The 15,015-nt window shown below is 49.3% G+C and overlaps 1 protein-coding gene across 2 annotated transcripts in view; it reads left to right on the forward strand.

Annotated features, from left to right (window-relative positions):
* The first annotated feature begins 1,014 nt into the window (after positions 1-1,014).
* The window catches only part of LOC138268074 (SURP and G-patch domain-containing protein 2-like), a 37,485-nt gene continuing 23,484 nt past the window's right edge, over positions 1,015-15,015 (forward strand). For both annotated transcript variants that reach the window (XR_011199919.1, XM_069217434.1), the window contains exons 1-7: positions 1,015-1,152; positions 2,503-2,604; positions 2,863-4,272; positions 5,040-5,340; positions 5,451-5,917; positions 6,791-6,902; positions 13,802-14,229. Coding sequence is in view for 1 of the 2 variants with exons in the window: in XM_069217434.1 (XP_069073535.1) it covers positions 2,505-2,604; positions 2,863-4,272; positions 5,040-5,340; positions 5,451-5,917; positions 6,791-6,902; positions 13,802-14,229 (2,818 nt within the window). In the remaining variant the exon portion in view is untranslated. The remainder of the gene's footprint in view (positions 1,153-2,502; positions 2,605-2,862; positions 4,273-5,039; positions 5,341-5,450; positions 5,918-6,790; positions 6,903-13,801; positions 14,230-15,015) is intronic.

Here is a 15,015-nt window from a genome sequence, read left to right on the forward strand (position 1 = left end):
CTTTCTGTATTAAGGTTACTATTATACCATGGTTCGAAGTCTTTAGTGGACATTCTTTTTAATCTGAAGGGGCGTGATTGAGTCTAAAATATTAATCGTGGAATTATTGTAGTAATCTGTAAGGTCATGGACATCTGACATGTCCACAGGAGGAGGCAGGATGTTACTGCTGAGGGATGTCCGTTCATTCAGGTTTATGTTACGCATGCGACCTTTCCAGTTGTTTTTTTTTTTTATATGAATATTTGTGACCAAGATTGATCTTCACAAAGGAAAGAATGGCTTCTTATGTCTACATAAATTGAACGGAGCTTTACTTCAGCGATCTTGCCAGTGTAAATGCTTGCCTGCATGAAATATTTAATTGTTTAGTTAATCAAAGGTACGCACTTGGAATTGCAGAGATGGTTTAATGCAGTTGTCTGAACGCTTTAACATTCAGTGACTGGAATGTGTTTGATAGCATGTTGCCTGCGAATCAATGAGATGCTGGCCAAATAAAATGCTAATCTAGGTAGGCGAATAGGATGGACCATGCTGCAGCATCGTGCAAAATTCAGTCCAAAGGACATCGTACTCCAGGGTATCGCAACTGAAGAAGGACTAGAGCAGACGACAAAACTCTCTCACCGTGGCCCTTTTTGGAATGATATTGTTTGTTCTACGAAGAAATTATTTCAGGAAAACTAAACACAAACGCAATATTTTAGAGTTACCAGTACTCAACCCCTATATAAAAACATAGACTAAGCAGGCTCACATCGAGCAATTAAAAAATATATATAATTTTGTTCAGCGGAAACGTCCATTAAACGTAACTTTTGGAGTTTTACACGCTCCTCCGTTTCTGTTTGTACTTCATGTAAGTCTGAGTGATTATACTGAACATAAACGCTACCAATTGGAAACTAACTGAGGCCTGAGGGAAGGGAAAGTGGGGGGCGGGGTTGCCTCTTGGCTGTGAGTGATTAGGCCAAAGCCGGACGTGACGTGGGGCCGCGGGCGTCGTTGCCGGAAGTAGCCGAGTCTTATTCGCTGCCTTCTAGTAAAGGAAAGGCGGCGTGCCCGGGCGCATTTGTACGGAGGTGGTTTTCGAAGGGCGACCTGCGTGTGAGTGCGCGCGGCTCCGTTCTCCAGCTGCGCTCCTACGCGGTAAGTTATCGCTAATGCGAGGGTAGCGAGTTCATTACTCCGGCGGCTTTGCGGAGCCCTCGGCACACGACAGTTCAAAGCACCGAGTTTATTGGCAGTATCAAGCGGCGTTTTGCGATTAGATAGATCCTAGAGATTAATACGCACGGATGCCGCTTTTTCCCTTTATTTTGCTTGCTTCCGACGCCTATAGCATGCCGTTGCTTAGACCGACTCGATGGAGAGACGCGCGCGCCCCCCACAGAAGCCTCAGGAAATGGCGGCCTTGGCTCACGCACTCTCTCACAAAATGGCCGCTGGAGGATGGCGATGCTCGCGACGCCCCGGCTTCCAGCGAGTCTGGCCGCTGAGGGTATTTCTGGGCGAGCGCGAATCCGTTAGGAGGGCCTGCCTGGAACCTGGCGCGAGGCGCCCGAGGGAATCCTCCCGTGCCGTTGCGGCGTGTGCGCGAGACCGCGTGGCCATCTTGGGGTCAGGCGGGTGCCGTTGGCCTATTGTTGAACATTGCGGCCGTTCTGATAGCAGGCCTTTGCCGCTCCTGCGAAAATATGTGCTAGGTTCCTAACGCACGTGGCCAGACCTTAACGTGAAGGGAGGATTTGGGTATTATGTGCATGCACATGATTAGAATGGTTACCTCTTTGTAGACGCGAGGTTTTTTTTTTCTTCAAATGTTGGCCGGTAGTATTGTAAAGGTTCCAACAGCCTGGGAGTGGTATGTTAATTAAAAAAAAAAATTCAATATTTAATGCCCAGTTTGGTAGCTTGAAGCGGTGAAGTGTTCCTATGGGTTAATGTATTGGCGTTGCACGATTTTGACCAATTGGGTTTGGCGGGTAGCTGGTCTCGTAGCGGCTTGCACGACTGTTTGTCCCGGGCACAGCTCCTCTGTCCCTGTGTGCTTCCCGCGCCGATGTTCTGTAGATCTGCTGGGGCGAATAATATTAGTGAGAAGGGTCCAGTTTGCTCCACTTCGTCCATGCGCTTATATGTAGAACTACCTTGAAGCGATGGAGTGCTGTGATGCTGCGAACCGCCTGCTTTCCCCGGTAAAATCCAGCACCCCATCATCGCAACCCAGATTGGCGCTGGTCAGGCTGCCGCATTACTAGGCATTCCTTTGGATGCCGCATAGGAACCAAAAAGTCCATTGGGTTCTGGTGCAGTGTGAACAGAGTAGAACATGTTCTCGTGGGTGGGGTGTTGTCTTTTCGCGCAAGACACAGGGATTGATTGGCCTGTGTGAGAGCTCGTGCACACCGTAGCGCTTGCAATTGATACAATGTGCATGTCTTTTGCACTGTTAATTTTTTTTTGTTTTGTTTTTTCACCATCAATTTTTTATTCCAGATATGGCAAAGGATCAAATTTCACGTGAGATTTTTGATGCTATGATGCAAGAAATGATTGGAAATTACAGCGGAGATCGCTACGACGAACCCCGGCGTTCAGGTAAGAAACTTAACGACTTTAGCCTCGTGTTAGCCCCATCGGCTAGGGGCTAGGCTTGATTGTGATTTAAGGAATGGACACATTTTTATACACTCCGTAATTTTTGGGCTACCGAGGCGCCATTTAGGCAGTTAGAGGGTGAGATTGACAGGATGTTTGCTTCGACATAGAGAATGTGAATGTCGACACTTGTCCTAAAGCCGTGATTGAAAAGTACTTACTTGCGGTCTGAGCTCTTATTTCTCCTTTTACCAACAGGCCCTTCTAGATCCACTCCAAGATCGCAGTCCTACAGATACGAGGAGGATTATCGTGACAATGGCAGGTATCATCGCGAGCCCCCCCTGCGCAGCCCGCGGGATGATTACAGGAGCAGAGCCCCCGAATCTAGAAGGTCGTCGTATCCTGGCCCCCACAGGCGCGAGTATGATGAAGACCTTCACCATGCCTACTCGGACCGCAGAAGATCCGGGAGTCCGTCCCGGAGCAGAGATCGCTACTACCCCGAGCACCGAGACCACGATTTAAGCTATTCTAGGTCCCGCGATGCGTCCTGGTCTGAGGAGCCTGACTACTATCAGGATCATGCCCCCTACAGGGACCGTGGGATGGTGTCTCCTCGGGAGCGCGGTGGGGGCTACAGTCAGCGTGGGTGGGGTCCAAGCCCCCGAGAAGATCCCCGCGGTCCACGAAGTCGGGGTCCAAGTCAGGGACCACGTCCCCGAGGTTCAAGCCAGGGCCTGCCGGTGCGTGGCAGCGGCCCGCCTCCACGGGGTCGTGGTGCATTCCCAACTCGAGGACGCGGCACAACCTTTGTTGCGAGAGGAAGAGGCGGATTCCCATCTAGAGGAAGGCCACTCACACAGAGGGGCCGTGGAGGCAGACAAGGGTTCACCAGGGGTGGCACAGCAGGTGAGAAAGCGCCAGTCAGGGAGCAGAGTTTGAAAGCGCTCATGGAGAAGGCGGATGCCGTGTCCAATTGTGAGAGTCAGGTGATCCGATGGGCAGGGTTCCTTGACGTTAGCGACACAGAGTTCACACCTAAGAACCCTGCTCACAGCACCCTGGAAACAGATACGTGCATCAACACACTGACCTCTTTCCGCTGTTTCTTCAAGCCCGAGCTCCGCTATTTCTGTTTCTTGGCTGTCAGGACTTTGAACCATTCCGCTTTGAAGAAACCCAAGATAGACGGAGACTTCTTTCAGCTGCTGATGGACAAAGGCGCCGTGACCGACAAGTTCTCCTTCAGTAAAATCATAAACCCCCTCGATAAGCACTTGACCATCTTTCAGACTTATCTTCTGAAGAGTGCTCACCCCCTGCTCCTGGCCTGCAATGAACATGAGCTGAACCTGAAGAAAGCCGGCGAGGATGCGGCTGCAGCGACTTCTTCCGAGGAAACCAGTGCAATTGAGAAAAGTATCTCTCTGTGTCGGAAGGGGCTGGTGCTGCTGGGTCAGACATTTGCGGTGGTTACAGCTTTCAGGCAAGAGAAGATCCTGGAAGCCGCGGGTCTGCTCGACGCAGCTCCAAAGCCATCTGACTACCCTAACCTAGACGACTCTCTTCTCTTTGGCAAAGAGTACGTGGCCCGTCTGAAGGCCTGGCTTGAAGAAAGCAAGCACAAGATTAAAGTCAAGTCCGACCAGGTCGTGCCACAGAAAGGTAAGCCTTTTGGTACTTGTGTACTAACAGCGAAGCTTTGGGTCCGTGTATTTTGGGGGGGGTCTTCAACATACAGGCGCACTTGGGTAGTCGGATAGCCATAGTGTTAATAGATAATGCGCTGTGGTTGTTGGCATTCATGATTGTGCCGCGGGCACCGGAGTATCTTAAATGTTGCAGTACAGTGCCAGGTATCCGTAGCGAGCCAGTTGTGATCTACAGAAAGGGGGCGGGTGGCTCCAGCCTCCGGCCAGAAGAAACATTATACAGATAATATGAATTTGTTTTAAGGAGAATCGTGTTATAGCCTTTTTCGAAAGATACCAGTACTTAATGGCAATGTTTAAATATGTCGACATCTATAAACATTGACATCGTTATAAAATAATAGTGAAAAATTCTTTGGGGGTGGGGGGGCGATTTTTAATTTTCATCTGGGGCGCGGAATGTTTGGAGACCACTGCCTTAATGCAAATCGTAGCGTTTCACGGCTGTAAAGCGCTTTGTAAACACCTGGTTGCCCCGGTGTACCACTGCCACAATTATTGGTAGTCTGGAGTTTTATGTGGTCGTGTCGTGGTTTCACTTTTAGAATAGGCAGTTTGTCGCAGGTGTGAATTGTACCGAGTCCAGTCTAACCTTTTTTTAGTCAGCAGTTGGTTAGCGATCTATACCCCCCGCTGTACTTGGAACATACAAAAAAAACAGTATCTCGTTAATTCGTTGCGTGACATGAATGAACAACTAATGAACTGCCTTTTTTGTAGGTTTGAAACCAGAGCCTAAAGTCAAAGAAACATTAGATTCACTCCTGGAGAATGCCATTCATGTTTGGAAGGAGAGTGAGGCTATGCGAGAGAAGGAAGCTGAACTTAAAAAGGAAGCAGAAAAAAAGACTGAAAAAGCAAAGGAAACCGAACCCAAAAAAGAGGAGGACGGAGACGAAAAGGAGGTTGCTGCTGAAGTAAAGGAAGAAGAAAAGGAGGAGGATAAATCGGACACTGATAAAGAGAAGGAGATGGAAGTGGAAACCGAGAAGGAGCCGGAAAAAGAAAAGCCAGACTTCTGGTAAGCAGATTTGCCATTTCCAGGCTAAGCGCGCCTTCCATTCTCCGGCTACTTGTGCAATCCATGTAACTATAAATGCCCTTTTTAACCTTTATATTGTTCAATCCTAGGTTTTTGTTTGATGAAGAGAGCCAAGAGTTCAAATATTACCAGCAAAAGCTTGCAGAAATTCAGAAACTGAAACGCGATGCTGCAGAGGCTAAATTAAAGGCTGAAAAACAGAAGCTGAAGGCAGCTCAGCTTGCAGCAGCAGAAAAGGCTGCTGCAGAGTTGAAGGCAGCAGAGAAAGTTGCAGCTGAGAAGAGGGCTGCAGAGAAAGCGGCGGCCAAAGAGGCTGCTGAGAAAGCTGCGGCCGAGAAGAAGGCAGCCCAGAAAGCAGCTGCTGAAAAAGCATCCACTGAGAAATCTGAAAAGACAGAGAAAGCTGCCAAGGAGCCGGCGGTCAAGAAAACTATTGCAAAGACTGTAACCCCTGCAAAGCAAAAGAAGCAGAAGAAAGCTGCCACAAAGGCTTTGACGGGTATTCTGAAGAAAACCAAGGCAGCAACGTCTACTGACTCAAACGATTCTCAAGAAGGTAAGCCTCTGTCGTATGGATGTGCTCTGGGGTGCGATGGGATGCCAAAGCTGGTCAGGGTGCTCCATATGAGTTTGATGCTTGGTGGATAGCACCTGCTGGTCAGTGTCGTGGACATTCATCTGTTGCATGGGGAATAACATCAAGTGTAAGACCCTGTAGGGGGTGCCTTTGTTTTTTTTATTTTTGTTTTCGTTTTCGTTTTTTTTTTCCCCTTCCTTCATGGTTACCCACACTTTTTTGCCTGTCAGTGTGTTTTTTACTGTTTTCACTGGGATTCTGTCAACCAGGACCCCAGTGACTGCTATCCTCCAAATCTGGTTGCTTACGACTGGTATACTGGTGACCCCATATAAGTCCCTAGTATATGGTACTTGGGTAACTAGGGCATTGGGGCACCAAGAGTTCCCCGTGGGCTGCAGCATGTGTTGTGCAACCCATGGGAGCCCATGCAAAATGTCTGCAGGCCTGCCATTGCAGTCTGCGTGAAAAGGTGCATGCACCCTTTCACTACATGTTGCAGACTCTCCTACCCCAGAGGGCAGGGTGCAGGTACCTGTGTGTGAGGGTGCCCCTACAAGCTCCAGCTCCATTTTTCCTGGGTAATGGACACCCACTACCTGTTGCAGGAAGCTGGCTCTTTAGAGGTAGGTGTGGATGAAATAAAAACATTGTCTTTTTCTGCATCAAATATGCTTTAACAGCCATGATCTTTCTGTGCCAGTGAGGATTGACTCAAGATGCATTGAGAGTTCCTGTGTGTAGTTTCTTTGCAGGTTAATTTGTAGGAAAAAATCAGGAAAATATGTTCTATGATGCTTTCAGAGGCATCCATGATTCCTCCTTCAAGGAAATATTTTTTTCTTTTCACAGTTGATGCGAAAACCAAGGAAACTGCTGAGAATCTGGCACGATTTATTGTTCAGATGGGCACAGGTGCGGAAGACTTCAACATGGAGAGCCTCACTAGTAATCCTGAGTTTTGGTATGTGGTCCATTTATTTGAGATTTTATTAAATATTTGAGGCAATGTATCGTTTTGTAAAACTGTACCTTTGTCTCCACAATTGGCACATCCCTGCCACACAGTTCAGTCACTTGTAAAAGGTAATCATGGTGGCATACTCATGGTGGCCAGGGAAGGTCTCTAAGGCATGCAGCATGTATTATGCCACCCCATGGGACTTCTCACTCAGCACATACACACTGGTGGGGAGAAAGTCAGTCTACATGGCACCACTCTCAGGGTGCCATGCCCACAACCCAATACTTGTGGCATAGGTAAGTCACCCCTCTAGCAGGCCTTACAGCCCTAAGGCGGGGTGCACTATACCACAGGTGTATGCATAGCTGCAGGAGCACTATGCCCCTACAGTGTCTGTCCATTCTTAGACAGCTCCATAATAGCTACACTGAATACTAGGAAGATTGGTATCGAACTTCTCAGCACAATAAACCCATGTCAGTGTAAGATTTAATGAAAATGGCACCCTGTATGTTAGCCCAACTGCTAGTGTAGGACTGACCAGTCTGTGCTAGCCTACCACTTGCAGACACGTTTCTGACCACATGGGGTGAGTGCCTTTGTGCATTCTGTGGTCGGAAACAAAGCCTGTCCTGGGTGGAGGTGCTTCACACCTTCCCCTGCAGGAACTGTAACACCTGGCGCTGAGCCTGAAAGGCCCAAGTCTAGTGTTACAGTGACCCAGTGTACTCCAGCTGATCCCTGGACAAAGACCCACTTTTGGTGGCAAGTCCCCCTGGAAGATTACAAACAGGGAGGTTTGGAGGACAGGGACCAATAGGCCCAGATCACCAGATTCCTGGGTACCTACAAGGACTGCTAAGCTGAAAACACACGCAAAGAAGGAAGACAACCGCTTTGTCCCCAACCCTACCGGCCTGTCTCCAATTTCAAAGAACCTGCAAAAAGGCCAGCGACGTGTCAAGCGGGCCCAGCAATCTTTCAACTCCTGAGGACTGCCCTGCACCCAAAAAAACTCCCAAGGACAGTGGCTCGGTCTGAAGAAACCTACAACTAAGGACTCAACCTCACTCCACATGCGCAACTCTTGATCCCTGTGCATCTGATGTCCACGGCCCGTGTCCAGCTGGTCCACCCAGCATGAGAGGTCCCCCAGGCGATAGCTAGCAGGTACCCTGCCGTAGTTGCCCCCCCCCCCCCCCCATGACGGTGACTGCGGAGGGACTCCCGAGAACCTCACTGACTAGCTTTCTACAAGTACCTTTTTGTTTTTGCAACACCGCATGGTTCATAGGTGTTGTGTGGAAATGGCTCCCTGTTGCAATAACCCCCCACTTTTTGCCTGATACTGATTGTAAGGAAATGCCTCCTTGGCATGGTCACCCCCCCTGACCTTTTGCCTTTGCTGATGCTATGTTTTGAATTGAAAGTGTGCTGAGGCCTGCTAACCAGGCCCAAGCACCAGTGTTCTTTCCCTAACCTGTACTTTTGTTTACACAATTGGCACACCCTGGCATCCAGGTAAGTCCCTTGTAACTGGTGCCCCTGGTACCAAGGGCCCTGATGCCAGGGAAGGTCTCTAAGGGCTGCAGCATATCTTATGCCACCCTGGGGACCCCTCACTCAGCACAGACGCACTGCTTGCCAGCTTGTGTGTGCTGGTGAGGACAAAACGAGTAAGTCGACATGGCACTCCCCTCAGGGTGTCATGCCAGCCTCACACTGCCTATGCAGTATAGATAAGTCACCCCTCTAGCAGGCCTTACAGCCCTAAGGCAGGGTGCACTATACCCACTGGTGCCCCTACAGTGTCTAAGCCAAACCTTAGACATTGTAAGTGCAGGGTAGCCATAAGAGTATATGGTCTGGGAGTCTGTCAAACACGAACTCCACAGCACCATAATGGCTACACTGAAAACTGGGAAGTTTGGTATCAAACTTCTCAGCACAATGAATGCACACTGATGCCAGTGTACATTTTATTGTAAAATACACCCCAGAGGGCACGTTAGAGGTGCCCCCTGAAACCTTAACCAACTACCTGTGTAGGCTGACTAGTTTTAGCAGCCTGCCACACTTGAGACATGTTGCTGGCCACATGGGGAGAGTGCCTTTGTCACTCTGTGGCCTGTAACAAAGCCGGCACTGGGTGGAGATGCTATCACCTCCTCCAGGCAGGAGCTGTAACACCTGGCGGTGAGCCTCAAAGGCTCACCCCTTTGTTCCAGCACCACAGGGCACTCCAGCTAGTGGAGTTGCCCGTCCCCTCCGGCCACGGCCCCACTTTTGGCAGCAAGGCCGGAGGAGATAATGAGAATAACAAGGAGTCACTGGCCAGTCAGGACAGCCCCTAAGGTGTCCTGAGCTGAGGTGACTCTAACTTTTAGAAATCCTCCATCTTGCAGATGGAGGATTCCCCCAATAGGGATAGGAATGTGACCCCCTCCCCTTGGGAGGAGGCACAAAGAGGGTGTACCCACCCTCAGGGCTAGTAGCCATTAGCTACTAACCCCCCAGACCTACCTAAACACGCCCTTAAATGTAGCATTTAAGGGCTCCCCTGAACCTCAGAATTTAGATTCCTGCAACTTACGAAGAAGAGGACTGCTGAGCTGAAAAACCCCTGCAGAGAAGACTGAGACACCAACTGCTTTGGCCCCAGCCCTACCAGCCTGTCTCCCTCCTTCAGAAGAAAACTGCTCCAGCGACGCTTTCCCCAGGACCAGCGACCTCTGAAACTTCGGAGGACTGTCCTGCTTCCAAAAGACCAAGAAACTCCTGAGAACAGCGGCCCTGTTCAACAAAGACTGCAACTTTGTATCCAGAGGAGCAGATTTAAAGACCCCTGCAATCCCCGCAAGAAGCGTGAGACTTGCAACACTGCACCCGGCGACCCCGACTCGACTGGTGGAGAAACGCTACAGGGAGGACCCCCGGCGACTCAGACTGTGAGTAACCAAAGTTGTCCCCCTGAGCCCCCACAGCAATGCCTGCAGAGGGAATCCCGAGGCTCCCCCTGGCCGCGACTGTCTGAATCCAAAATCCCGACGCCTGGGAAAGACCCTGCACCCGCAGCCCCCAGGACCTGAAAGATCGGAACTCCAGTGCAGGAGTGACCCCCAGGAGGCCCTCTCCCTTGCCCAGGTGGTGGCTACCCCGAGGAGCGCCCCCCCTTGCCTGCCCCGCTGAAGAGACCCCTTAGTCTCTCATTGAAATCTATTGGAAACCTGATGCGTGTTTGCACACTGCACCCAGCCGCCCCGCGTTGCTGAGGGTGTACTTTTTGTGCTGACCTGCCCCCCCCCCCCGCCCTACAACACCCCCTTGGTCTGCCCTCCGAAGACGCGGGTACCTACCTGCTGGCAGACCGGAACCGGGTCACCCCCTTCTCCATTGAAGCCTATCTGTTTTGGGCACCACTTTGACCTCTGCACCTGACCGGCCCTGAGCTGCTGGTTTGGTGACTTTGGGGTTGCTCTGAACCCCCAACGGTGGGCTACCTTGGACCCCAATTTGAACCCCGTAGGTGGTTTACTTACCTGCAAGAACTAACAATAACTTACCTACCCCCAGGAACTGTTGAAAATTGCACTTTTAAAATAGCTGTGTTTTATGTGAAAAGTATATATGCTATTGTGATTATTCAAAGTTCCTAAAGTACTTACCTGCAATACCTTTCAAATGAGATAATACATGTAGAATTTGAACCTGTGGTTCTTAAAATAAACTAAGAAAAGATATTTTTCTATACAAAAACCTATTGGCCTGGAATTGTCTGAGTGTGTGTTCCTCATTTATTGCCTGTGTGTGTAAAACATATGCTCAACACTACCCTCTGATAAGCCTACTGCTCGAGCACACTACCACAAAATAGAGCATTAGAATTCTCTTTTTGCCACTATCTTACCTCTACGGGGAGCCCTTGGACTCTGTGCATGCTATTCCTTACTTTGAAATAGCACATACAGAGCCAACTTGCTACACTGATGCTGACTTGACTGATAAGTGTGCTGGGACCCTGCTAACCAGGCCCCAGCACCATTATTCTTTCACCTAAAATGTACCATTGTCTCCACAATTGGCACTCCCGTGGCACACAGGTAAGTCCCTTATAAAAGGTACCAGTGGTACCAAGGGCCATGTGACCAGGTAAGGTCCCTAAGGGCTGCAGCATATGTTGTGCCACCCTAAGGGACCCTTCACTTAACAATGCACACTGCCATTGCAAATTGTGCGTGTTGGTAAGGAGAAAAAGGCAGTCGACATGGCATTCCCCCCCCCTCAGGATACCATGCACACAATACTACCTGTGGAATAGGTAAGTCACCCCTCTAGTAGGCCTTGAAACCCTAAGGCAGGGTGCACTATACCACAGGTGATGGCATAGCTGCATGAGCAATATGCCCCTACAGTGTCTTAAGTCTATTCCTAGACATTGTAAGTACAGTTGTGGCCATATTAAGTATATGGTCTGGGAGTTTGTCAAAAAACGAACTCCAGAGCTCCATAATGGCTACACTGAATACTGGGAATTTTGGTATCAAACTTCTCAGAATAATGAACCCACACTGATGCCAGTATTGGATTTATTAAAAAATGCACACAGAGGGCATCTTAGAGACCCAATGGCAAAGATAAGTCACCCCTCTAGCAGGCCTTACAGCCCAAAGGCAGGGTACACCTATACCATAGGTCAGGGCATAGGTGCATGAGCACTATGCCCCTACAATGTCTAAGCAAAACCTTAGATATTGTAAGTGCAGGGTAGCCATAAGAGTATATGGTCTGGGAGTCTTTCAAACACTAACTCAGCACCATAATGGCTGAAAACATACCCGACTTCCAGTGTGGGCTGACTAGTTTTGCCAGCCTGCCACACACCAGACATGTTGCTGGCCACATGGGGAGAGTGCCTTTGTCACTCTGTGGTTAGTACTGGGTGGAGGTGCTTCTCACCTCCCCCTGCAGGAACTGTAACGCCTGGCGGTGAGCCTCAAAGGCTCACCCCCTTTGTTACAGCGCCACAGGGCATTCCAGCTAGTGGAGATGCCCGCCCCCACAGGCCACGGCCCCACTTTTGGCGGCAAGGCTGGGGGAGATAATGAGAAAAACATGGAGTCACTGGCCAGTCAGGACAACACCTAAGGTGTCCTGAGCTGAGGTGACTCTCTGAGAAATCCTCCATCTTGCAGATGGAGGATTCCCCCAATAGGATTAGGGATGTGCCCCCCTCAGGGTGTAGGCACCAGACCTAAACACACCCCTAAATTGAGTATTTAGGGGCCCCCAGAACCTAGGAAAACTGTCTCCCCCACTTCAAGAGAAATTACAACAGCGACGCATCCCCCAGGGTCCAGCGACCTCAAGCCTCAGAGGACTACCCTGCATCTAAAAGCATTAGCTGTATTCCTCTTCCCCCGCCCCCCCCAGTCCCCCCAGCGACGCCTGCAGAGGGACTTCGGAGGTGGCCCCTGACTGCCTGCTTCAAGGAACCCGACACCTGGGAGAAACACTGCGCCCCCAGGACCTGAAGGATCCGACCTCCCGTGCAGAAGCGAGCCCCCCCCCCCCCCCCCCCCCCCCCCGGACTGGCCCGAAGCTGCTGGTGTGGTAACTTTGGGGTTGCCCTGAACCCCCAACGGTGGGCTTCCTTGGACCCAACTTTGAACCCTGTGGGTGGTTTACTTACCTGCAAAACTAACATACTTACCTCCCCCAGGAACTGTTGAAATTTGTACGTTTATTTTAAAATAGCTTATTGCCATATTTGCCAAAACTGTACATGCTATTTTATTGATTCAAAGTTCCTATGATACCTGAGTGAAATACCTTTAATTTAAAGTATTGCATGTAAATCTTGAACCTGTGGTTCTTAAAGTAAACTAAGAAAAGATACAGGTGTCATTAGTTACTGAGTGACTGCTGTGGTAATGCAAGTGTTTTACACTCCTAGATAAGTGTTGGCTGCTCATCGCAGATACCACTAGATATCCCTGGCTGCTTAGACACACTCCAGGAGTCTTGGAGTCCACGCAGCACAACTGGAGCCTGTAGATCCCTTGGGGGGGGGGGGGGTGGAGGGGGGATGATGAGGCCTTGGTAGCTGCAGGAGACACAAGGCACGGGGTACTGTCCTGCATGGGAAGGCAAGGACTTACCTCCACTAACATTGAGCAGCTTGCAGAGGACCAAGTCAACCACTCCAGACCACCACTCGTGATGCATGATCCATGCATCTCAGGACGAGAGGAGATCCTCTGAGCCAGTCATTGCAGTTGGTGCCTGCTGATGCAGGGGAGGGACTCCTTCACTCCAAGGGAGATTCCTTCTTGTGCATACTAAAGGCTTGCTTCCCTTGGAGGGTGCAAAGCCGGGGAAATGTTGCAGTAGTTGGAAGGAGCTGTGGAAACAATGTTGCAAGCAGTCTTCTTCGAGTGAAGAGGCTCCTGGATGGTCCAGTTGCAATGACCAGAAGTCAAAGTAAAGGATGCAGAGCAGTCCTGCTAGTCTTGCTCGTTGAATCTGATGACCCACCCAAGAGGGAGACTGAATATCCCTTGAAGGGGGATTGGTAACCTTGCCAGGTGACCACATATCGGGAGGGGACTCTGACTTCATCTGCCTGACCTGGTCACTTAAATGCTCCCATTGGCCTTTGCACACCTTGGTTTTAAGATTGCACAATCAGAACTCTCCGGAGGTAGTCTATTCTGTTGCATAATCTGCAGATACGAACAAAGGTTTCTACCCTGCTTAATTGTTTACCCTACTGCCTGATACCGGTGACCTTGCCCTGAACTAAAGTGTTGATGTGCTACTGCAACCTTGTACCTACCTTTGGTTCCATCTGCAACCTAAAACATCGGCATGTTAATTGTTCATATTTTTTTCCTTTGTAGGTTTTTAAATGAAGAAGAGAGTGCAGCTTTCAAATTTTATGAAACCAAGCTCACAGAATTCCGTGAGGCACCAGAGAAGACAGAGTCTTCGGAATCTGTCAAACTTGATGTTGAATCCAAAGACTCTGAAAGTGAAAAATCACCCCAAAAGACGAAAGACTCTAAATCAAAAGATAAGTCTGACGTTTCTGAAGCACAAGAAGGCGATGCTCAGGTATCTGAATCTCAAGATAATGAAGAGAGTGAAGAGAGAACCTCGCAAGATCAAATGGAGTGCGATGCAACGGAAAGTGCTGGTTCAGACGGTGCCTCACAAAGTGCTACTTCTACCCCTGCCCGCTCCCCACTAACCCGCAAGAGAGGCAGACCCATGAGGGGTGGCCGGGGAGGCCCAGCGAAGAGGGCTTGTCCAGCAGAGGAGCCGAAAGGTAAGTAGTATGGCTGCAGTGTCCAGAGCTTTTGCTAGGCTGTGCTTATTATTCATTTGAGGAAAGTGGACTACTCTGGGACTTAAGTCACAACACTACTTGCAAATGTTTAAACCATTTGTTCTGTTGCAATTTTAATGAATTACAAACTCTAATTCGGAATTGTTTTGTGGAAATTCAAGACCCAATTTCATGTACCGAAGGAAATTGCATTGTTCAGAATGCAAAGGTTGTCTGAAGTAAGACCTGGCATCCTGGATTTTATTTTTTCTCGTGTTAATAAATTCTGTACCCTGTTCTTGGCAGCAAGGTATCTATTTTGCTATTGCTTAAATTTTGACTAAATGGGAACTTTTGCGTTTATGATGATTGAATGTATGCTGCTCACATGAAAAAAAAAACTAGATTTTTTTTTTTAAAGGGGCAAAGGAAGAATCCAGTTACAGGAAATATGCTTTGATACAATCTCCGTGAGTCCCTCCCCAGAGCAGTGCTAGCCTGGGAATAAGTATTGATTGGGTGGTTTGCTATAGATGGGGGGACCTTTGACGGGGCCCCAAAACAGGTGGTGTTGGGCCACAATTCAATATCCAGCCTTCCTTCTAAAATATGGACACTTTTCTCAATTGTGCATAAATGACAGATCAAAACTTAACTTCTGTATCCACATCCAGGCACAAAACTAGTGCACTGGTCACTTTTTTTTTTTTCCTTTTTCAAAAAGCACCTCCCCTTGGGGATGTGAAGGAGCTTATGAGGCGTGCCCGACAGGCTTAGGTACAGGGC

The sequence above is a fragment of the Pleurodeles waltl genome, chromosome 12, assembly GCF_031143425.1.
Source record: "Pleurodeles waltl isolate 20211129_DDA chromosome 12, aPleWal1.hap1.20221129, whole genome shotgun sequence".
NCBI lineage: Eukaryota > Metazoa > Chordata > Amphibia > Caudata > Salamandridae > Pleurodeles > Pleurodeles waltl.